The sequence below is a fragment of the Giraffa tippelskirchi genome, chromosome 6, assembly GCF_054371585.1.
Source record: "Giraffa tippelskirchi isolate mGirTip1 chromosome 6, T2T-mGirTip1v1.2.pri, whole genome shotgun sequence".
In the NCBI taxonomy this organism is placed as follows: Eukaryota; Metazoa; Chordata; class Mammalia; order Artiodactyla; family Giraffidae; genus Giraffa; species Giraffa tippelskirchi.
In genome coordinates this window covers 86,332,572-86,356,083 of record NC_137280.1, presented here as the reverse complement: position 1 = coordinate 86,356,083, position 23,512 = coordinate 86,332,572, and the positions used below count along the sequence as shown (strand labels likewise).

Genomic DNA, 23,512 nt, shown 5'->3' with positions numbered 1-23,512 from the left:
TACCTATGAAAATACCTACTTATCCATACAACCAAGCAAGCATCCACCATTTCTGCACATAATCCTTTCACCCAGACACCCAAAAGTGAAGTTGCTCTGTCGTGTCAGATTCTTTGTGACCCCATGGACTGTAGCCTACCATGCTCCTCCGTCCATGGGATTTTCCAGGCAAGAGTACTGGAGTGGGTTGCCATTTCCTTCTCCCGAGGATCTTCCCAACCCAGGGATTAAACCCGGGTCTCCAACATTGTAGGCAGACGCTTTGCCATTTGAGCCACCAGGGAAGATAGTCACTCAAACACCTATCCATCAATTGCATGTTTGTCTTCTCCACTGGAGTGTAAGCTCCATGAGTACAAGAGTCTGTCTGTCGAGTTCATTATCGTTCCCCCACTGCCCAGCCTGAGAGTCTCAGGAGACCTCAACAAATGTACTTGCAATACATATAACTGCTTACTCATTTAATTCAAATATTTATTTCCTACTTTGAACCAGGCCTTTTCTAGACAGACATACCCATCCCAGCTAACCACCTACTCAACTACTCACCTACCAGGGCAAACATCCAGCAAATGCTAACCTATTCATTTGCCTATTGTCCTATCCACCCTAACCCTCACCCATTTACCCACTCATGATTCAAGTGCCCGTTCATTTTTTCAACCACCACACACAGAGCTTAACCTTCTCTATATCTACCCACTCCTTCTTTCATCTGCCTCCCAGACCCACGCCCTCACTGCATCAAGGAGCCAATGTTGGAATTGGAGCGCTAGGAAGATGCTCTCATCTGAGATCTGGAAATTAGTGGAGATGAGATCTGGACTTTACCGAGAATCAACTCCTACCACTAACAATGACAAATACCTTTTATCAAACACTTTAAACTATAGGTCTTTTACTGTATAAGGAACTTTAAATCCATTTTACAAATGAGGAGATCAAGACTCTGAGAAAGTGAGGGACTAAGGTCACATGGCTGGTGAGAATCTCCCTGCATCAACCCCCTCCCCTGAGACCTGCAATTAGGGGAGAGTTTGAGAGAGCTGGATTGAGGGGATGGAGTTTGCTTTCTGATTGGCAAAGCTCAGGGGCAAAAAAACCACCGATTTTTACTGAAATCAAGATTTTACTGGGCAACCTGATAGTGCCAGACTGTTTGGCACCTACAGCTCCACTCCCTACTGTAGGCCATGTGGGTTTGAGGCACGGGGTGGACAAGTCCCTTAGACGGCTTTCTCTCTGCTCCCAAAGCACGTCGGGCCGAGTGGGCAACTCAAGTGGTGTCTCCGTTGATGCAGGGAGCTCTGAGGGGCAGGGGCTGGCTCTGGGACTCCGATGTCCTGGGAAGAAGCTGCAGGTTCTGGATGGTATCCTTCAGCTGGGCCTGAGTACTCTCTATCTCAGCCAGTCGGCACTCCTGGGGAGGCAGCGGCAGTGGACTCAGAGCCAGGGGAGGGTTGCATCCCAACTCGTGTTCCCTCACCCATCCTAAATCTGTCCCAGGGCTCGGGCATGGGTCTCACCAGACTTTTCAGCCTGTGGCCCTCATTGGTTGGAGGATCGCGCCCTGGATCCAACTTCGCGGTCCTGTAGGGATTACGGGTGAGAAGAAAGAGTCAGAGGCTGAGGGACTCCCCTAGAGCTCCCGGTTGGAGTCACGGAATCCGGCGCGGAGCTTGAGATGGAGGTGGGATTTATCCAGCCTGGGGGTGGGGCCTAGATACTTTTGAAGAAGGAGTTGGTGAATTAGAACCTGAGATGAAAGGACCAATCAACCAGTCCTTCGTGAGGTCGTCAGCTGGATAGGGGCGGGCCCAGACTAAGATATAGAGGGTCTGTCTCAACTTGTTTGGAAGGAGCTGAGGGACTGCACGAGAGGACCTCCCAGAGACTTGAGGTGGATGGAGGTGACCAAGAAGCGGGTCTTCGATGTGTTGGGGCGGGTCTTACAGAGGGGGCGTGGCCGTGCCAGGCGTGATTTGGGTGGACTTACTGGGAGGCGGGGCCTGAGCCGATCTCTCTTTAGCAAGGCCTCCTGGGACGGAGCTAATGGAGGGGGCGGGGCTTACCCTTCTCGGAGCCTGGAATCCAAGAGCTGAAGCTGGGTCCGAAGCTGCTCCTGCTGCTCGCTCAAGGACCGGATGTGGGTGCTGAGTGACTCCACGAGGCCGGACAGCGCCTTCAGATCCTGACGCAGGGCAGCCACCTCGCACTGAAGCTCCGCCAGCTGTGGGGAGGGAGCAACTGTAACCTGAGCCACTGTCCTGCCCCTTCTCCCCACGGACCCTGACTGACCTCCCTGTTCCGTTTCCTCTGCCTCCTCACCGCCCTGCCTATAGGGTAACGACGCTCTAATTGTACAGAAGAGGAAAACTGAGGCTCAGAAAGGGTTGGGTTAGGCCTGAATCACAGAGCACAGCAAGCTCGGTGTTTGAACCGAGACCTGCCTATCTTTCAGTCTTTTTCCAATCCTGTCTCCCCACTCTATGCGCGGACCTGAGCTGTACACCTCACCTTGCCCACGGGTCGGTGGGTGCCCAGCGCCTGGTCTTTGTCTCTTGGCTGGTCCATCTGGCGCTGCCAGGGCACCGACGGCTTCCGAGGCAGCGATGCTGAGGCTCCAGTCCAGGGCCGACCGCGCGGCGCGGGTCCAGTGTGTAGGGAGCCTTTGGGTCGCGGCCGCGGTCCGGCAGACGGGCGGCGGCGAGCGGGGCGGCCAGCCGGGACACTCTGCGTGCGCTGTACCGGCCGAGGCAGCCGGGGGCGCTGTTCCTCCTCCAGCTGCGGCCGGGCCCAACTACCTGCTCCTTGAACGCTGCGCAGGGACTGACTCTTGGAGATGAGAGGGGTGTGCTTGGGGAGGTCTCGGGGGGCCAGAAAGCCAGGCTTCTCCCCTGCAGAGATGCTGGGGGTGGGATAGGGAGCTCAGACCTTCCACCGGTTTCTGAGCTGACCCACACCTCTACCTTCCACCAGAAATAACTCCATCCCTGATCTTTTACTTCTCTGCAAGCCCTGTGGCTAAAGGGATCCCATTTTGACTTCTGATCCTGTCCTGGACTTTCGATAATACTGTCCCTTCTATGACCTCAATCTAACCTTTGATTCCTCTTTAGCCTTGTCCCGGAGCTCTGACACAGTGTTACGCTTGACTTGAGGCTCTGTGTAATCTCTACTTCCAATCTGCCGGAGCTTGTCTACATGCTAAATCACTTCAATCCTGCCCAACTCTTTGCAATCCTAAGGACTGTAGACCACCAGGCTCCTCTGTTCATGGGATTGTCCAGTCAAGAATACTGGAGTGGGTTCTCATGCCCTCCTTCAGAGAATCTTCCCAAACCAGTGGTCGAACCTGTGTCTCTTACATATCCTGAACTGGCAAGCAGGTTCTTTACCACTAGCACCACCTGGGAAGCCCGCTGGAGCTTGACCTCTGCTCAAAACTGTACCCTCTTCTTTCCCAATCTGACTCCCTCTTGTCCCCAAACTCTGACCTTCAACTGAACCTGTCTCTGCTTTCTGAAAGAACGTGGTCCCTGACTTCTGACCCCCAAAATGACTCTGCCCATAAACTTTGACCCCATCTCCTGGGCCCGACCTGAGATCTGCCCCTCATTGCTGAAAGTGACAATGTCACTTTCTCTCTCTGACCCTAGATGTGACCTCTCTCTGACCTCTGCAATGCCTAATCCCCACCTCAGATTCCAATCTGACCTGATGTCCCCCTCTCTGATGGCACTGTGAGCCTCTCCCTGACCCTCGAGATGACCCTGTCTCCAGCCTCTGACCTCCATCCTACAATGTCTCTGATGATGAACATGACCCTTTCTCTGACCCCTGACACGATCCTGTCTTCACCTCTGACCCCATGCATGCCTTTGGCCCTTCCCCTACTCCCACCCATCAGAACTGGATCAGGTCAGACTCGAGGCAAGTAGTTACCTGGAATGGCCCTGGGTGCGGGGTGCTGGGAGACACATTGGTACAGTCACAGGTACAGGTCGGCCCTCTTCGATGGCATGCAGGATAGTGGGCAGTGGTTCCAGGTTGTCCCGGGTGGCCTGGTAAAGCATGCAGGGAGGATGTTGAGCAAACTCTCCAGGACCAGAAACCCCTACTCTCTTACCTCCCTACCTCATGTTCTGGGCTCTGTGCTCAGGCCACACCTGGTCAAGTTCAGAAAAGATGGTACAGAGCTGAGCATGCAGGACTGCCAGCTGGAGGGCCAGGTCACTGCTGCCCTGATAACCACTGGGTGCTGTGTCTGCATCCACCATGGCCACTTGGTCCAGGAAATGTTGCATGGCAGGTCCATGATCCTCCAGAAAGGTGTTCATGAAGCTCATATAGGCTTCCTTCTCACCAAACCTGCATCAGAGCCCAACTGGGTGGGTCAGGTCCAGCATCTTCCACCCCCACCACCCCAGTGTGGCTCCCCAGCCTCCCAGCACCTACGGAGCATGGTTGGCAAGGTTCTGGATGACCTTGGCGATCAGTGTGAGGGTGCGGGCTGGGCCAGGCGCCGGGTGCTCTGGTGCTAGACCGAAGAGGCTGGGTGACAGAATGGCAGGACACAGGAGCCGCAGAAAGAGAGAGGCACATACAAGTCGGGGCCCCAGTGCCTCAGAGCCACGTGCTTTGCATGCTTCTCGCCAGCCTGAGAACACAGTGCCCAGCTCTGCTGGGAACCAGCTGGGAGAGAAGAGGCAATAGTCAGAGGGGAAAGATATGAGCATAAGATTTCATGGATGATCGAAATTCTAAGGTCAGGGGTCAATAGACACCTGCATACTAAGTTCCAGGATAGAAGACATTGGGGATAATGATGCTTGGGGTTATAGGTCTGCTTGGGGTCAAGGCTTATCAGTGGTGTACTCATTGTGGTGACTTCTGGAGTCAGAAATCTTAGATTTGGGGGTATATGTTCACAGGAGGACAGAAGCCATGAGCTTCATGTCCAGCTATAACTGGACATGAAACTGCGGTGCCAGACAGAGTACATAGTATGAAGTAGCATAAGATTGGGTCACAGAGTCATCTAGATTCAGAAATCATGAGATTGATGTCCTAGGTGACATGGGATTAGGCACACAGGTTAACCTAGGGTCAGAGGTCAAGGAATTGGAAGCCTAGGAATTCTAGTTACATGGGATTTGGGATATAGGGTCACTTAAGGTCAGGGATCATGGGATTGGGAGTATGGCATTACTGGAATCAAAGATCATAGGGTTGAGTGAAAGTGAAAGTGTTAGTTGCTGACTCCTATCTGACTCTGCAACTCCATGGACTGAAGCCTGCCAGGCTCCTCTGTCCATGGAATTCTCCTGGCAAGAATACTAGAGTGGGGTTGCCATTCCCTTCTCCAGGGGATCTTCCCAAACCAGGGATCAAACCCAGGTCTTCTGCATTGCAGGCTGATTCTTAACTATCTGAGCCACCAGGGAAGCTCCAACAGGATTGAGACCCTATGTTAACTGGGGTCAGGTGGCATGGAATTAGGGTATGGGGTCACCTGTAGTCTAGAAGACAAAGAATCAGGTCCCATGTTACTTGGGGTTAGGTAGCATGACATTGGGAATGAGTTGCCAGATTTAGCAAATAAAACTTTAAGATAAACAGTTAAACTTGAATTTCAGATTTAAAAACATGAATACTTTTTTTTTTAGTATAAAAAATTATGTCACAAATATGGTATCTCATTTAACTGGGCATCTTATATTTTATCTGGAAACCTTAATTTGGAGTCAGAGCTAGCACAGTGACTGAGAGGAAGTGGGGCCCTGACACTCACTTGTACGAGTGGATGATGTTCTCAAAGACCTCCTTGCAGCTGTTTCGCAGTCTGCTCTGGTGCTGCAGCAGATCTGAGGCTGGGCATTTACTGGGGTCCACCTCACAGTCCTCGGTGGAGGCACAGAGACGCCGCACGACCCGTCCTGCAGTCCAGCACAACCAGAGAGGGCCTGGACCATGACCACAACCCACAACACCCAGCCTCTGGTTCCATCTCCAACCTACTTCAGAGGCACCTTAAATCTTGGGGAACCTCCAATTTGCTCTAGGATCCCAGCATCCCCAGGGCGTCATCCACCACCAGAATCCAAGTTTACCCAAGGGTTCTCAGATTTCCCCTGGGTTGCCCTAGCAGGCTCAACTAAGCCTCTGACCTCTGCCCCACTCTGCTCACCCAGCGTTTCTTGGAGGTAATCCTGTGCCACCAGCTTCATGTACTCATCGATGGCCTTGGTGGCCAATGTGTTTTCCCGGAAAAGCAGTGCCTCACGGCCTCCACTGCGTGCCAGCTCTGCGGTGCCCAGGTCTGTCACCAGGGCCTAGGCATAGTGGGGTTACATTGCGCTGGGTGCGGACTGAGTCGTGAGAATCCCTGCTCTTGGCGGGCCGCTCACCCTTGGGGCATAGGCCCTGCTCCTCGCAGCTGCTGCCCAGGCCCATCCCTCGCTGCTGGGGCTCTTAACAAAACGGGAACCTCCCCATCAAAACAGAAACTTGGGTCTCACAGCGCAGAAGCTCAGTTCAGACCCCACCCCTCAAGCTGCCCCGCCCCTCGAAGATACCACTCTGGTACTGATCCCCGCCAACTCCCCGCTTGGAGCACGCGATCGGTCAGCCCCTGGTCACCCGGGTTCGTCCCGTCGCGGCGCCGCACCTGAGCCCGGCCGGTGGCCCGCAGCACGCGCACCATGGCAGCGGCCAGCTCTTCCTTGGCTTGAGCGGACAGCGCGAGTTCGAGAGCCCCACAGAGGCGCGCGTAGTGGAACGTGAGGAACTCCGCCAGCTCCTTGTAGCGCTCCGACGGCAGCACTCGCAGGCGCCGCGCCCGGATTCGTGCCCGCAGCGCTGCGCCGGCTGGCGCCCCGAGCAGCGGGAACCAGCGCTCCAGACCCGCGGCGGGCACACGGGGGACGCCCAGCTCTTCCAGCGCCAAGGCCACCCGGCCCAGCACCGCGTCCCCGGGGCCCGCTCCGCGTAGTCGCAGGGACAGGCGACGCGCTGGCGGCAGCGCCTCAAAGTGGAAGCGTTCTGCCCAGAAGAGCTGGCCCGGGCCGGCCCGCGGAGTTGTGCGCGCCAGCAGCGCTCCGTCCAGCCACAGCTCCGCTCGCACTCCTGGCGCCGCCGCCGCCGCCCGGGGCAGCCCCTTCACTTCGTGCACCCACACGCTCAGCCACGTTTCTTCCCGCTCCACGTTGTCCTGCGGACCAAAGCAGAGACAGGAGCGTGGCTTCGGTGCTCCACATTGCACACCAGAGGTGAAGCGCGGGGCGCGTGCTCCCAGGGGTTCGCTGGGCCTCTGGGGGAAGACAGCCGGACTATGGGGGTCCCACGATGATCCTCTAGCTTTTCTGGGCCCTCCCGGAGAGATCCGGGGTCCAGGGCATGGAGGAGTAACCGCGGGGTGGAAACTTGGCGACTCCCTGGGGTGCAAATAGGGCTTGGATTGAATACAGTCCAAGCTGTGCAAGGGGCTGGTAATTCATGGAATCAGCAGAGGATCTCGGAGTGGTTGCAAAAGTGTAGGAAGGCAGGTGTGTCCAAGGGGCAAAGTTCTGGCGCGAGTGGGATTTGGGTTGGGTGGAAGGGGCGGGGCCGGGGCCTCCAGGTCCGACCTTGCACACTACCGACCTGACTAGGCTGGAAGTGGCGACGAAGGTCCTCGATCCAGCGGTCTCTCTCGGCAGCCGTGCGACAGGAGAAGCACCGACTCCCGCCCGCCCATGTTACCTGTTGAGGAGGGAGAATCCAAGAGTGCGGTTGAGGCCAAGGGTTGAGCCAAAGGATCAGGCGAGGTGGAGAGTTGCCTTTACTTACTTGGAAGCAGTGGGGCTCCTCCAGCAGGCTGGGGTGCAGTGGCCAGACCCGCACGTCTCGCTCGGCTCCGAGGTCCAGTTCGGAAATCGTAGCCAGCGACTCCCGGGAGCCCAGAGCACTGGGGGGCCTGGCGAAGGGGCACGTGAGCAAGCTGTCATTCCTACTCACTCGCCTGACCCCCACAACCTGCCCCCTACAGCCCAAAGGGTGGAAGGAAGCCAGAGGGAACCTGAACCTAAGTTGGACTTGAATCCATCCTTTTGACACTTAATTCCTCACTGTCTGTACTCCAGTCACACTGGCCTTGTTTTTGTCACTTCATTCGTCCTCTTGACCTTTGCATTTGCTGTTCCCTCTGCCTGGAACACTTTTCCTGTCCTTTTTGGCCTGATTAACTTCCATCTAGCCTTCATATCTCCCCGGAGGGAGGGAATAGCAAACCACTCCAGTATTCTTGCCAGGAAAATCCCACTGACAGAGGAGCCTGGTGGGCTACAGTCCGTGGCATTGCAAAGAGTCAGATATGACCAAACACACACACACACACACACACACACACGCACATACACACATCCTTCATGTCTCAGATCAAGCGTCCCTTTCCAAGACACTCACTCCCAAACCAAGGTGTTGACCCAGCTGCTATTTTAGAGTTACTGTGTCACACTCTGCCCCCACCCTTCAATGGAGGGCTGACTCCATGATAAGGGTCTTTCAGTGGCCCCAGCATTGCCCAACAAGGGGCAGGACACAGAGGCCCGCCCACAGGGTATGTTTGGTGAAGATCAGAATTATAGGCAGGAGGAATGGGAGGGGCAGTGTTGAATCCCAGCCCCTCTAGCTCCTCAGAGACCCTTACCCATCTCGGGAAGCACTGGCTCCTAGCTCTGACTTGGCCTTTTTCTTCTCTTTCAACCGCTTCAGCAGCCCCTGTGGGGAGGGGGACATCAGCTGGGCAGAACCCTATGTTCCCTCCTCAGGTCCTTTCCTCGCCCCACCCAGGATGTCCTGGAAGATCTGTTGATCTTGGGGGAAATCACAAACTCAGACTACATTTGCAGGAATATTAAAGGCAATCAACAGCTGCCATTTCTAAAGCACCAGCCACGGTGCTTTCCTACATTCTCTATGGACTTTACATAAACAGCCCCAAGAAGGAGCTTCTCTCACTGGCTTCATTTGACAGATAGGGACACTATGGCCCACAGAGGGTCAGTGACTTGGTCAAGATGGCCCAGGAGGATTTCCTTAGTGGTTCAGTGGGTAAGAATCCGTTTGCCATTGCAGGGGACACGGCTTCCATTTCTGGTATGGGAAGATTCCACATGCTGCAGAGCAGCCAAGCCTGAGCATTGTATCACTGAGCCCAAGCTCTAGAGCTCATGAGCTGCAACTACTGAGCCCAAGTGGTGTTTACTAAAGGCCATGTGCCTAGAGCCCACGCTCCACAGCAAGGGAAACCACCGCCATGAGAAGCCCACACACCGCCAGGAAGAGTAGCCCCTGCTCGCCGCAACTAGAGAAAGCCCATGAGCAGTAAAAAAGACCCAGCACAGGCAAGAATAAAAATAAATAAATTTAAAAAGTAAAAAAACCCAGGAAATTAATGAAAAAAGATCACCCAGGAAAAGTCCCCCCTTTCACCTCTGAGGGTCTGAATTCTTTCCTCTCCCCTCCACCCACCACTTACCCGAACATTGTGGACCTGGTGGGCGCCAGCAGCCTCTGGCTCTGTCTTTCCAGGGATCCGATCTGTGGGTGGTCAGGGATGGAAGATTGGGGGGTGGGTGGGATCATCTTGGATTCTGCCCCACTTTAACAGATTCTCAAATACCCCAGCTCTCCCTGTCTCTCAAGCCTACCTGGATCCTTGAGGTTCCCCAAGGCCACTTGGATGCTGCTCTCGGAGCTAGCACTCCCCATCCGGGGCTGGCGAGGACCCTGTCCCCCAGCAGGAGTGGGTGATCAGAAAGGGGAGGCAGACAGACAGAGTGAGAGGCAGACACCTTTCTGTATACCCCTCATGCTCCCTTACTGCTGTTCTCGCTCCCTTCCTTTCTTCCCCTTCCCTTGCCCGTGTGGTCCCTCTTACCTCCTCTTCATTCCCAAGCAGCACCAGCTTCCCATCAAGTAGTGTGAAGGCTTCGATGTTCCAGACGGGCACATCGGGGGTGGGAGCCTCTGGGATTTGTGCGGTCAGGGGTTCCAGCTCTGGCTCAGGCTCTGTGTAGAGGAGGAGGCGCTGGGGACCTGGGAGTCCTTTCTTCTTCCTCAGGACAACCTTTCCACTCACCAAGGCTCATCAAGGGTTCCCTCCTAAGTGCCTCCTCTTCCCAGCCCACCTAGCAGTCATGTCAGGTGCTAGACAAGCCTCCACACCTCTCTGGGCCTTGTCTCCAGTAGCCATGGGTAGTAATGGGTAGTGGATGTAGCCCCACAGACTAAGTGCCCTGTACTGTATTTACTATTCCACATTCCTTCTCTCATTTAATCCTCCAAAAGCCATTCAAAACGCTATTATAACCCCCATTTTACCAAATCTGCTGCTATTGCTGTTTAGTTGCTAAGTCGTTTCCGACTCTTTGTGACCCTGTGGACTGTAGCCTGCCAGGCTCCTCTGTCCATGGAATTCTCCAGGCAAGAATACTGCAGTGGGTTGCTGTGCCCTCCTGCAGGGGATCTCCCTGACCAAGGGATTGAACTCATGTCTCCTGCATTGCAGGCAGATTCTTCAACACTGAGCTACTTAGGGAAGCCCCTTAACCACTGGAACACCAGGGAATTCCCTGCACTGGGTCTTGAAGAGCAGATTTGATTTGACAGAGATTGAGGAGATGGTAGCATGAACAGAGTGATCAGGGTTTCCCAGCTGGCTCAGTGGTAAAGAACCCACCTGCCAATGCAGGGGATGCAAGAGATGTAGTTTCAATCCCTGGGTCAAGAAGATGCCCTGGAGTAGGAAATGGCAACCTGCTCCAGTATTCTTCCTGGAAAATTCCATGGACAGAGGAGCCTGGTGAGTTACAGTCCGTGGGGTAACAGAGATTTGGAGATGACTGAGCAACTGAGAGCATGCACACACACACACACACACACACACACACACACACACACACAGTTTGAGCAAAGGCTGGGAGTTGGCATATGGCCTGGTCCAGAGAAATAAAGGGAGGGCTTAATGTCTGGAGGGGAAGGTTCAGAAAGAGATTGGCAGAAGCTTGGGTGTCAGTTAGAGGAGATGGGGATTCATCTTGAAGGTATTAAGGAGCCATGGGAGGTGTTTGAGTAGGGGAAGGGCAGGTGGGCTTGTCAGAGAGCTCTCACTGGATGCTATGGAGTGGGCAATATCTGATACCCTGGAGGGGGCTGAAGGGATACCTCTGCAAAATGGGAATATGAATGATGAGAATTAAATGAGCTTTCAGAAATAGGAGGACTGAATCAACCCCTCCAGAGGACTCATCCATCCTACTGTTTTACCACCAGGGGAATAAGCGATAACTTCACTTGCTAACAGATCACATAAAATGTGCTGAGTCCCAGGCATTCCTGAGCTCCAACTCTCATGGTATCCTTCACAATTCTAGATCTCTGTGTGACACTTAGCCCCACCTGTCATCTCCTTATTTACTTGTTTACAGTCTGTCACACTCACTGCACCATGAACTCCATGAGGCAGGCAGTTTCATCTGTTTTGTTCCTGCTGTGTCCTCAGTGGCTAACTCAGGGCAGGCCTGGAACATAGTAAATGCTCACAGACCTCTGTTTGAATGACTGACTGAATGAATGATATACCCTTCAGGATAGGAGTCATGATTCCAGTTTAACCTGTGGAGAAACTGAAGCTCAAGAAAGAGGAGATACTAAGACACTGAGGCTGGAGGGCAGGAGAGTAGGAGACAGCAGAAATGGGTATCCAAGCAGGAGAAAAGACACCTGGGCCACTGAATATGAGGAGAGACCTATCGGGGCCAAGAGCCATTTGGCATCTGGACAGTGCTGCCACATCAGTCTGTTCCCTGCCCCTTCCCCTGGCTGGACCCCCAGCTCATAGGTTCCTAGCCACTGCCACCATGCCCAGGCCCCTGGGGTGAGGGGGAGAGAGGGAAGAGGGCAGCCAGCTGGGCCCCCAGCCACTTCCTGTTGGGCGTTTGCACTCCCCACAACTTCCTGTGTCTGTAAGGCTGATGCTCCGGAGGCAGACAAAACCTCCCTGCATCCGGGCCTCCCAGCCAGGGTGGGGGAGCCACATACCTGAGTTTTCTGGCTCCAGTTCTGAATCCAGTGGTTGGCTCTTGTTTTTCCCCCAGAGGCTCTTGGATATTTTCAGGCGGCTCGTGCGTGACTCCTTGGGGGGTGCAGAGAGGACGCGACGAAACAGCGAGCGAGGGGCCGGCTGGCTGCTGACCGTGGTCTCCTGGTGGCTCTGTGCCCTCCCCCATCCTGCAAGGCGGCCCCAGCGGAATCCCCCAGCCCCTTTCTCCCCACCACCCCCTGAGTGCCAGCGGTAGGAGGTTAGAGGGGATGGGGCTGCAGGCTGGGTTTGGGAGGCCCGGCTTGGTGAAGGTGGGTCCATGGCAGAGATTCTCCTGGGGGAATGAGAAGGTGATAATTCTGTCTGGTGTCTGCCCACTGGACAGGGTTGTGCTGTCTTCATTTCCGCCCCCTCCTCACTCTCATCTCTGCCCCCAGGGAACCCCCTTTGGAGGCCACATGTAGTCCCTCTCTTACCTTGATTCCTGACCAGCCTCAGAATCAGCAGCCGTCTGCACCCTGCCTGGCTTCCTCTGGCTGAACGCAACTCCACGTGACCCCGTCTGTCCCACCCCACCCCACAGCCAGGCTGGGAGGGCACAACAGGGGGCAGGATGCTAGAGGAGAGGAGGTGACAGAGCAGGACCCAGAATCTCTCAGTGACCAGGAGGCAGCCCATGCCCCTCTTTGAGCCTTAGTTGACTTCTCTGCAAAATGGATACATGCTGATCAAATGCTGGAACTCTCATCCACTGCTGGTCAGAGTGTAGACCGACTCATCCAAGCTGGAAACCTGGTGTTATCTATGAACATTGACCATATACCTCTTCTCTGACTCCGCAGTTCCACATAGTGGGTGTATATGCCAGGTAAACACCCAGTAGACATGCCCACCAGCCCTATTCATAATGCATGTGTGTGCTCAGTTGCTCAGTCATGTCCTACTCTTTGTCCTACTCTTTGCAACCCCATGGACTGTAGCCCACCAGGCTCCTCTGTCTGTGGGATTCCCCAGGCAAGAATACTGGATTGAGTTGCCATTTCTTACCCTAGGGGATCTTCCCCAACCAGGGATCAAATCTGGGTCTCCTGTGTTGCCTGTATTGGCAGGTAGAGTCTTTATCACTGAGCCACCAGAGAAGCCCTTATAAAGATCGCGTGCTTGCGTGCTAAGTCGCTTCAGTTGTGCCCAACTTTGCAACTCTATGGACTTTAGCCTGCCAGGCTCCTCTGTCCATGGAATTCTCCAGGCAAGAATACTGGAGTGGGTTGCCATACCCTCCTGCAGGGTATCTTCCCCACCCAGGAATCGAACCCGTGTCTCCTGCGTTTCCTGCACTGGCAGGCAGATTCTTTACCACTGTGCCACCTGATAGCCCCAAACTGAAAACAACCAACATGTGCATATACAGTAGAATGGATAAATTGTGGTCTCTTCTCGTAGTGAAATATTGTGTAGCAATAAGAATAATTGAACTCAGCTGAATCACAAACAATGCTGAACAAAAAAATACAAACAATGAAGATTAAACACTATGTATTTCCATTTATATGAGGTTCCAAAGCAGGCAAAACATGTGTAACAAGTAAGGAGACGGGTTTCCCTTTGGAGGGGCTGGAGACTAGGGAGGTGGGGGAGCACAAGGGAGCCTTTTGGGAGCTGATCATTTTTTTTTTTTAATGAAGTGAACTTCACATAATATAAATATAACTTCTTGTATTTCTTGAGCTGAGTGATGGTTACATGGGTGTGTTCTGCTGTGAAAATTCATTAACCACACATTTTGGTGCCCTTTCTTGCATCTGTGTTATACCACAATAAGTGTTCACTTGAAAAAAAAAAAAACGGTGGCCAAATGCTGTTCTAAGGAATGAGTGAGTTAATGTGAGAATCAGTAGAATACTGGTCCACTGGTCCCAGAGTGAGTTTGAGAGCCAGGTGGTCCTTCTCTCACTGTGTGACCTCAGGCAAGTCACTTCCTCTCTCTGAGCCTTGGTTTCCTGATTTGTACAAGATGATACCAACAGTTTCAAAAGATTCATAATGGGACACCTTGTTTCTTCAACCAATGTTCCCTTCATGCCTACTACGCACTGGTACTGGAGAAGCAACAAGGAACAAGATGAACTTGATTCCTTCCTTCCTGGAACTCACAGTACAGCAAGAGAGACAAGTCCTGAACATGAATGTAGGACATTTCTAGCTAGTGAGGAGGACTTAAAAGAAAATAGACAGACTAGAGTAGAGGCTGAGCACAAGAGACCCACTTTGAGCTGGAAAAACCCAGGAGGGCCTCCATGATGAGCTGGCATTTGTGACCCGAAGCATGAGAAAGAGCTGGTCGTGGGAAGGGCATACCAGATAGAAGGAATAGCTTGTGCAAAGGCAAGGGTGACCAGCATTTACATGATGGGATGGGTAGAACTGCCCTTATTAGCATGTGGCCTTTGCAGTCAGCCAGGGCCCCATGCTCAAGGCTCTACACTGAGCTTGATTTAATGCTCTGCTGTTGCTGTCTTGAAGTTCCTGCTTTTTGGACAAGGGGCCTGCGTTTTCATTTTGCACCGGGCCTCGAACATTCTACAACCTGTCCTGAGGAGGAGGGTCTTCAGTGAGGATCAAAAATCCTTCTCCAGGAGCTGGACATGTTCACGCAGGTGCACACACCTTAGCTATGCCCACTTCATTCATACTGCACCCGGTCCACTCACTGCACACAGAGGGAGCTTCTCCCAGTGTTCTGTGTCTCTGAGCCATCACCACTTCATTGTGCATTGGCCCCACTCCCTGCATCTTTGCTGGAGGACTTTTCTCTGACAGATGGAGTCTACAGTGCTTGTACAACTGTTGCTGCTGCCGCCCCCAGTCGTGTCCGACTCTGTGCGACCCCACAGACGGCAGCCCATCAGGCTCCTCTGTCCCTGCGATTCTCCAGGCAACAATATTGGAGTGGGTTGCCATTTCCTCCTCCAGCCTGTACAACTAGCAGTGCCAAAGTGCCAGCATGTTAACACCTCCCTGGGAGCTCGGGGCCAAGCAAGAGACATGAGACGATCCCCTGGAGAAGGAAAGCACAACCCACCCCAGTATTCTTGCCTGGGAAATCCCAAGGACAGAGGAGTCAAGCAGGCTACAGTCCATGGGGTTGCAAAGAGTTGGACACAACTGAGTGACTAAACAGAAAAAAAAAAAGAAAATAACCAGGGGGCTGCCCTCATCCAATGACTATGGAAGTTGGAGGATCAGTACTCCAGCTCCCTTGCCCTTTAAGTGGGATGTCTCTGAGGTATATGCCCTACACTGTTCCCCAGAGGTCCCCAGTGTGATGGAGCTCCATGTGCCTCCCATACCAACATGACTTCCCTTCCCTGTGTCATTTCCTTATTCCCTGGGTGATATGTCCTGGGATCACCACGCAGACAAACTGCTTTTACTGGGATTCTTGTCCCAGGGTCTGCTTCTGGGCAACCCCAAACTAAGATGGAACGTGCAAATGCAGATGATGCTTGACCACAAGCTTTCTATTCATGGTGTCCTTTTTTTTTTTTTAATGTTTAAAATTTATTTTATTTTCTGGCTGTGCTAGGCCTTTGCTGTTGTGGGTGGGCTTTCTCTAGTTTCAGCAAGTGGGGGCTGCCCTTCATTGCAGTGCTCAGGCTTCTCATTGTGGTGGCTTCTCTTGTGGAACACAGGGCTCTAGATGTGCAGGCTTCAACGGTTGCAGCACTCTGGCTCAGTAGTTGCGACTTGCGGGCTCTAGAGCCAGGGCTCAGTAGTTGTGGCCACAGGCTTAGTTGCTCCACAGCATGTGGAATCTTCCCAGACCAGAGATCAAACCCATATCCCCTGCATTGGCAGGTGGATTCTCAACCACCGGACCACTGGGGAAGTCCCTCCAGGGTCTATTGGAGGTCAGGGGATAGCAGTATCGTTGGAGGTGGTCTTCTCTTGGATCTGCTGGAGGCTCTCCTGGCAGTTCTTGGTTTCACATTCTGAAAAAGACAAGAGAGTTTAGGTGGGGGGGGGAGGTGTGTGATAATGGAGCTGGGTTTGCTCTCTTCATGGTGGCACCCTGGATGGGTAGGAGGACAGGGGCTCAAAGTGAGGAGGTGGGTACAACCCCAACTGCAGGCCAGCTTATTGAAATGGAGTGGTAGTTTGAAAGTGGAGCTTGATTGTACAGGGGTGATTATAGAGGTGTTTTGTCATTATGGTCGGTGGTGTGGTGCCATCATCAAGCTGAGAATGTGCTGGCGGGGCCTAGATTGCTCCAGCATGAGAGTTGTCATCAAGGGTGAAGGAGCCTGGGGCTGAACAAGCATCCTTGAGACTGAGATGGTCTGAGCAGAGGATTGCAGCAACTGGGTTGGGGCTGTGCAGAGCTGTGTGGGCTTCCCAGGTGGTGCTAGTGGTAAAGCACCCACCTACCAATGCAGGAGACATGAGAGACTTGGGTTCCATCCTTGGGTTGGGAAGATCCCCTGAAGAATGGCATGGCAACCCACTCCAGTATTCTTGCTTGGAGAATCCCGTGGACAGAGGAGCCTGGTGGGCTACAGTCCACAGGGTTGCAAAGAGTCTGACATGACTGAAGTTGACTTAGCACACAGCACCGAAGCTATCCTATGCAAAGAGGTTTTCTGTAGAGGGTCACAGGCTTGATCACTGTTGTGTGGACAGAGAGCCTTTGGGTTGGGAGCAAGGGTGAGGGCAAGGTTGGGTGGCTGGGAAACGGTTGTGAAATGCAGAGGGGCAGGGGCAGTAGGCTATGTTGCAAGCAGAATGATTGAAGTCTGGGTCTAGATTGCCTGAATAGATTGCAAGGGAGTGCAGGGTCTTAGCTGAGGTTGTGGGCACAGGGTTACAAGAAGGAGTGAGAGGGGCCTGCTGGGGTTAGGCAAGCAGGCAGGGATCAGGGCACGCGCTGAGCTTGTGTGCACAGAGGGGCCTCAGGCCGAGGTGGTGCGAGCGTCGGGGGACTCACCTTGTCGAAGTGCGGCCAGGTGCGCAGCAGGTTGAAGAGCAGGTCGCCAGGGCACTCAGTGCGCACGAGCTGGCGGTGGCCTAGCAGCGCATAGTCTGGCCGCAGGAGGCCCGCGCGTACAGCGCAGCGCGGGAGCTCGTCTCGCACCGCGCGCAGCGCGGCCTCTGAGGGCAGCACCGCAGTGTAGTTGCCTATCAAGGCCACGCCGAAGCCGCGGGAGTTGTGGCCGAGTGTGTGCGCACCCACCCAGTGCCATCCGCGGCCCTCGTACACATAGCCGTCTGAGCCCACCACAAAACTGCAGAGGAGAGAGGGAAGCAGGAACCAGACGGCGTGAGGCCTCGCTCCGCATCTGGCCCTCCAACCCAGTTTCCGCACCCGTGCCAAGTTTCCGTGCCATCGTCACCCCAAGTTTCCCCCGGTCACGCAGACTCCACCTCGTCCAGCCGTGTTCCACTCTCCCTCCAAATGTCACCCCAGAAATAGTCCCGTTTCTCTGGATCTGTCCTCAACATCAGCCCGGTCTCTTTCTACCCAGCTCCCTCCCCATTATTTCAAGTCTAACTCCTCCGCAATTCTGACCCTTTTCTGTCTGAAACCATATCCATCACTGCTCCGTCCCAGACTTAGCCGCTACCACAGGTCCTGTTCTTCTCCCAAGTCTGGACTCCTTTCCTAGTTTACACCCCAGACTCAAAAGAGTCCCACTGTTGAGCTCTTTAGAGTAGCTAAGCTATTAAGACTCCAACCCCAGTCTAGGCTCCGCCCCTCTCCACCCTGGCTCCACCCACCCTAAACTCCGCCTCCGTTTTGCCTGCTTTGCTCAGGTTCAAACCCCGCCCCCTGAGTTAGGCTCCGCCCACCCGGTCTCTCCACTGCCCCGCCCCTTGGTCTGCCTTGCCAGCGTTCTGGAGGTTCCCGCCCACCTGTATCCTATGTCGTCCCAGCCGCGTGTCTGCTGGTGGAAACGCTGCATAGAGCGCATGTCTGCGGCGCAGCGCTCAAAGCTGGTGCAGGGTGGCGCGGGCAAGTACGTGTGGTGCACATACAAGAACCCGAGCGGCAGCTTCAGCGGCCTCGGGCGGCCCTGGTACGGTGCGGCACCCCAGCGGCAACGCGGGTGGATGGCTGGACACCCTGAGGGGAAGGGAGTCCAGAGTGGGAGTCAGCGACTGTTTCTCTGCCTGCTGCCTTCTCCCACACTAAGAGGGCACGTAAGGACCATCCCTCCAGTCTCCTCCCAGATTTGGGGACAGTTCATTCTCACATCAGTCTTCCCCAGTGGCTCAGATGGTAAAGAATCTGCCTGCAATGCAGGAGACCCGAGTTCAACCCCTGGGTGGGGAAGATCACCTGGAGAAGGGAATGGCTACCCACTCCAGTATTCTTGCTTGGAGGATCCCATGGACAGAGAAGCCTAGACACCGTCCATGGAGTCACCAAGAGTCCAATGTGACTAACACTTTTTACTTTTTTTCACTCTTCAAGCACACCACTCTGGCCCCCACTGGGAACTAAATCTAACAGCATCCTAGTCCCGTTGGCCTCTTCTAGAATCCCCTAACCATAGATCCCACTGACCTGTCTGGCACTGAGAAGATATCTGTGAGGAGGATTGTCTCAGTGGGTGGGCGTTCTACTCACCTAGGAAAGCCTCAGTGAACTCCTTGGTAGCGTGGGTGGCCACCTGTGCCAGCTCTTCTTGGCTCATGCCCTGTAGATGAGGGTGTGCTGGCTCTAGTCTCTGTAGCAGGATGAGGGCCCCCCATACCTGCTGGGTCAGGGTGGGGGCCGAAGTCAGAGCAGCTCCGTTGTGCCGTCGGAAGTTGCTTCGAAATCCTGGGTCTCCGGCTACCCCGGCTCCATAGTACTGGCTCAGCAGGTGACTGAAGGGTGGCTGGGGCTCAGGGGTCCGGCTCAGGTAGTCTCCAAGGAGGGCTCCGTCCAGGGCACCATTGAGGAAGGCCGTGGTGAGGGGTGATGCCTCAGGACGGAGAAGCGTGAAGGTCCGGGGAACAGAGAGCTGGTCCCAGCATCCCTCAGTTCCCAGTTCAGAATGATTCCAGGTCTGGGCGCCCTGGAGGAAGTTCAGGCCCAGGTCTCTGGCCAGGGTGACCAGGAGAAGGCTGTCCACAGCGGTTGGTAACTTGGCCTTGGTATCTGGAGAGGAGGCTTGGACATCTGGAGAGCCAGGTCTAACTTCTGGAGAGGTGGCTCCGACATCTAGATTTTTGGTGCTAACATTTGGAGACACAGCTCCGACATCCACAGAGGTGACATCAGGGGAGGCATCGCTGAGCCCTGGGGAGGTGGATCCAAGGTCTGGAAAGGTGACTCCAGCATCCGGAGGGGTGGCCGTGCTCTCTAAGGAGAGGTTTACGATTCTGCGTCCCCGAAGCCCTGCCCAAAGCCCTGCCAGAAGAGGCTCCACAGCCACAGTCGAGCCATCGGGTGCCAATACCACCCCATATTCCTTCCCATCCTGCACGCTGTGTCTCGCCACCTCTTCCATCAGGCCTCGAAGCTCTGGGCTCAGTGAAGGAGGATCCAGCTCAGTGGTGTTGAGACTCTTCCCCTCCAGTAGGAAGTGATGGAGGGGACTGTGGGTACTAGAGCCCTGGGCTGACAGCAGCCATGCAGAAGCACTATGGCCAGCCTCAGTGGCTGGCGCCTTCTGCTCCAGCTCAGCCAGGGCCTGGATGACAGAGTCCATGAGCAGGGGCAGGGTCGCTGTGGGAGGAGGGATGGCATTAACCCAACAGCCCAGTACCCCCTGTTCCTCAGCCTCCCTCTGCCGCTTCTACATCTTCTCAATGCCCCCAGCTCTTTGTTGGACAACTTTACGGTGTCTGACACTGCCCTTGTGTAGGTGAGGAAACTGAGGCATAGACAACAGATTAAGGAGCTTAGACTATCAGTGGGCACTGGGGAGCCACAGCAGCTTCATGAGCAAGAGAGATACACAGCCAGGTTGAAATTCTAAGATTGCTCTTTTGAGTGCCATATGAAGAATATAATTTTTTGGAGGGCGGACCAGAGTAGAGAAGGGGAGAGAGGGTGGAGGTAAGTAGTGAAGGTGGCTGAAGCCAGGATGGTGATGCTGTGATGGATAAGAGTGGGCAGTGTCCCCAGGTATTTTGAGGGAATGATGAACAGTTTTTCTTAGTGGATTAGAGTTTGCAGAAATATAGAGGGAATGGTGTCTTGAAGGGTGCCCAGGAGAGGGTGAGCCTGTGCCTTGTGGGAGAAATGTCAGTGGCTGAACTTAGAACTTAAAAGTGTGGGGCTCAGAGCTAGGGTGAGTTGTTGAATAATAGCTGATATTAATTAAACATTTACTATGTGCCGGGCACCATTGTAGGTGACTTATATAACTGAACACATTTAATCTTCACAAGGACCCTATGAGAGTGAAGAGGTTAAATTACCTACCTAAGATCACACAGCCAGGAAGTGGCAGAGGCAGGATTTGAACACAGGAAGTCCTAATCCTTACACTCCACCATCTGCTGCAATTCAGACTCTTCTCCAGACAGTTCACATAGTAATTTCTCTATAACTTTGCTTTACTCTCTGACTAAAATGTCCTTTACTGCTTCACCACCAAGTAAAATTCTTCCTGTCCTAGATTTATGTCCCCTCCTCCAGGAAGTCTTCCTAATTTTTGCTCTTTTGGCCCCAGTTTCTTCCCCTAACCCTTGCCCGGATCCTATGGGGCTGGGAACATCTGTGTTCCCAGACTGGAGTTTCCTAGAGACTCGTGGGTCCAACCTCACCCTGTAAAGAACTGGACACAGAGGGGTATCTATATACAGAACTAAGAGTCCTGGCTTCAGGCCTCTGCCTTCTGACCCACCTGTCCCTGGCTCCGGCTGCAGCAGCAATCCATACAGGATCCAGAGTATACCCTGGACCACCACTGTGGGCTTCCATTTTCCAAAGGACATAGCCAGTTGACCTCAGCGGAGATCTCAGCAGGGCTGGAAGGAGACAGACAGGGAAAACAAGTAGTGCCTTTGGCTACTGTCAAAGTCCAGCGGTGAATGACACGGCTGCCGCTTGTAGAGCTGTGGGCGGGAGGCAGCAGAGGTATGGGTACAGAGTGCCTTGCCTCAAGGTCATCTGGGTCTCAGGGGCTCCCCTAGCCTATCCCTTTCCTCCCTGGCTGAGGTCAAGGATCAGCAAGTTCCAGGAGGGGCCTTGGAAACCAGATAGTTCAGACTCCAGCAGATTCAGCCCATTCCCCAAGAGAGGTAGACTAAGGCCCATCCAGGATTCCACCCTTCCTATGGCGATAGTTTTGTGGCTGCTTCTGGCCACCAGAGGGGACTCTCAGGTGCCTGCCCAACTGGCAGTACAGGCTGTGCTGAGAGTGGAGAGAGGAGAGGCTTGCCTGAAGTTGACACTACCTCCTGCCTTCTTTGATGCCAGCATTTTAGCCTCAGGCAGAGGGTGGGTGCAGGGGCCGAGAACTGTTTTTGCTGAAGTCTGCTCTGAGCGTAGGGGGACTCGGAGATGTCACTTCTCATCTGGTTCCAGCTCCGGATCCCATGCCATCAGGGATAGCTGACAGCAGGAATTGGGCTTGGGGGAGGTGTTCGGGATCCTGATTTTGTCCCCAGACCTGACTTCTGGGCTCACCTGGGCTGGTGGTGCAGGGTTCTCTCCCTTTTCCGCTGGTGTCAGTGCCCAAGTTCTGCTGAAGACAGCCCGTCTCCCCTTTATCTGGTGTCAGGTGGGATGGGCTCAACGTGGCTGGGGCTGCCATGGATATTGCTTCACTGTGGGCCTCCTATCTCGAAACCAGCCTGGGGAGTTTCCAGGAGACCCACCAGGCTGGGCATTCAGCAGAGGGCGGGCCCTGGGCGAGCCTGGGACTATTTGGGCTGGGCCAGGCCTGGGATTCCCCAGGGGGCCTACTTAGCTATTGAGAGTCCTCTTTCTGGTCACCCAGCATGGGCTTCCTTGGTGGCTCAGAGGTTAAAAATCCACCTGCCAATGCAGGATATGCAGGAGATGCGGGTTGGTCTCTGGGTTGGGAAGTTCATCTCTGGGTCAGGAAGATCCCCCGGAGAAGGAAATGGCCACCCACTCCAGTATTCTTGCCTGAGAAATCCTATGGACAGAGGAACATGGAGGGCTACAGTCCATGGGGTCGCAAAGAGTCAGACACAACCAAGCAGGCACCTCAAATTCGCCAAAAATCCAAAATTCGAAGCATGGCCTAGCACAAATCTGGGCACACAGAGGGGGCTCATAATTAGGTGCTAAGGGATTGGGGTGCTTAGCCCAGAGGCTGCTCCCCAGGAGATTCTGAGGAAATCTCCCCCAAGCCCCAGTTTCTGAGGATTTGAGGTCAGGGGCTCTGTCTGGTAGAACCATGTGGAGGATGTGGGCTGTGTGTCTGTTGGGTGCAGGACTAGAGTGGAGGGTGTAGAATTTAAGGTGGTGCTGAAAATCTCAGCCATCGAGATAATAATATTCTAACGCAATGTTTTATTCTGGCTGTGCCCCAAGGCATGTGGGATCCTTGTTTCTTGACCTGGGATGGAATCTACGCCACCTGCGTTGTAAGATGGAGTCTTAACCACTGGACGACCAGGGAAGTCCTGCTAATGCAATGTTTTACTTATTTATTTATTTTTAAAAATTTATTAACTTATTTTAATTGAAGGATAATTTCTTTACAATATTGTGATGGTTTTGGCCATACATCAGTATAAATCAGCCACAGGTATATGTGTGTCTCCCATCCTGAATCCCCCTCCCACCTCCCTCCTCATCCTATCCCTCTGTTTTGTCACAGAGCACCAGCTTTCAGTGCCCTACTTCACAAGGCAGTGTTTTAAAAGACTGAAAGCAAAGCAAAAAAAAAAAAAAAAAATCCATGATGAACAAAATAGCAACATTTTAGTAAAGACAGGATCAGGGGCAGTGCTGTGCTCAGACATACTGGAGCCAGAGGTGAAAGGAAAAACCAGGAATTCTGATACTGTCTTTGTGCCTCGTTTGCTTTATCTTCATTCAGGCCCTGGATCCACTGGGGGTAGCTCCCAGGGGCTGCCAGGTGGACTGTCCCATGAGATCCCTACCTGCTGTCCTTGCAGTCTGGAAATGACCTTGATGCGGCCTCATGAACCCTGGATTTGTCTCTCTGATTCTCGTGGCTGTCGGGGGACACTTGCAGTTTTATTAAAAAAAATTTTTTTAGCTGGTCATCCATTTTATTTTTTTAAACTTTTAATTTTATATCAAAGTATAGCGATTAACAACGTTGTGATAGTTTCAGGTGGACAGCAGAGGGACTCAGCCATACGTCTATCATGTATTCATTCTTCCTCAAACTCCCTTCCCATCCAGGCTGGCACATAACGTTGAGCAGAGTTCCCTGTTCTCTACAGTAGGTCCTTGTTGGTTATCCATTTTAAATATAGCAGTGTGTA

General features: G+C 53.6%; 2 protein-coding genes across 2 annotated transcripts; both read right to left on the bottom strand.

The window, feature by feature from the left end:
- Positions 1-1,109: 1,109 nt before the first annotated feature.
- On the bottom strand, positions 1,110-12,619 carry RASAL3 (RAS protein activator like 3). The gene is made up of 18 exons (XM_081501176.1): positions 12,562-12,619; positions 12,085-12,419; positions 9,923-10,053; positions 9,693-9,771; positions 9,521-9,582; positions 8,690-8,760; positions 7,831-7,957; positions 7,645-7,743; positions 6,671-7,213; positions 6,191-6,335; positions 5,795-5,939; positions 4,459-4,695; positions 4,170-4,371; positions 3,946-4,064; positions 2,518-2,908; positions 2,073-2,230; positions 1,527-1,590; positions 1,110-1,420 (listed from the first exon to the last, which is right to left on the bottom strand). The coding sequence occupies exons 2-18, from the start codon at positions 12,404-12,406 to the stop codon at positions 1,277-1,279; spliced, it is 3,039 nt and encodes a 1,012-aa protein (XP_081357302.1). The 5' UTR covers positions 12,407-12,419; positions 12,562-12,619; the 3' UTR covers positions 1,110-1,276.
- Positions 12,620-15,621: 3,002 nt separating this feature from the next.
- On the bottom strand, positions 15,622-21,144 carry PGLYRP2 (peptidoglycan recognition protein 2). The gene is made up of 5 exons (XM_081498887.1): positions 20,926-21,144; positions 18,714-19,799; positions 17,996-18,206; positions 17,070-17,367; positions 15,622-16,077 (listed from the first exon to the last, which is right to left on the bottom strand). The coding sequence occupies exons 1-5, from the start codon at positions 21,014-21,016 to the stop codon at positions 15,988-15,990; spliced, it is 1,776 nt and encodes a 591-aa protein (XP_081355013.1). The 5' UTR covers positions 21,017-21,144; the 3' UTR covers positions 15,622-15,987.
- Between the last annotated feature and the right edge of the window lie 2,368 nt (positions 21,145-23,512).

Excerpts from the sequence above, each read along its gene's own strand:
- PGLYRP2 (XM_081498887.1), bottom strand. The coding sequence starts at position 21,016 with ATGTCCTTTGGAAAATGGAAGCCCACAGTGGTGGTCCAGGGTATACTC. Across the intron at positions 19,800-20,925 it reads GCAGCCGGAGCCAGGGACAG|CGACCCTGCCCCTGCTCATG; the intron begins GTGGGTCAGAAG and ends CTCCTCCCACAG. Across the intron at positions 16,078-17,069 it reads CCTGGCCGCACTTCGACAAG|AATGTGAAACCAAGAACTGC; the intron begins GTGAGTCCCCCG and ends TGTCTTTTTCAG.
- RASAL3 (XM_081501176.1), bottom strand. The coding sequence starts at position 12,406 with ATGGACCCACCTTCACCAAGCCGGGCCTCCCAAACCCAGCCTGCAGCC. Across the intron at positions 4,696-5,794 it reads AACATCATCCACTCGTACAA|CTGGTTCCCAGCAGAGCTGG; the intron begins GTGAGTGTCAGG and ends CTTCTCTCCCAG. Across the intron at positions 1,421-1,526 it reads GCCACAGGCTGAAAAGTCTG|GAGTGCCGACTGGCTGAGAT; the intron begins GTGAGACCCATG and ends CTGCCTCCCCAG.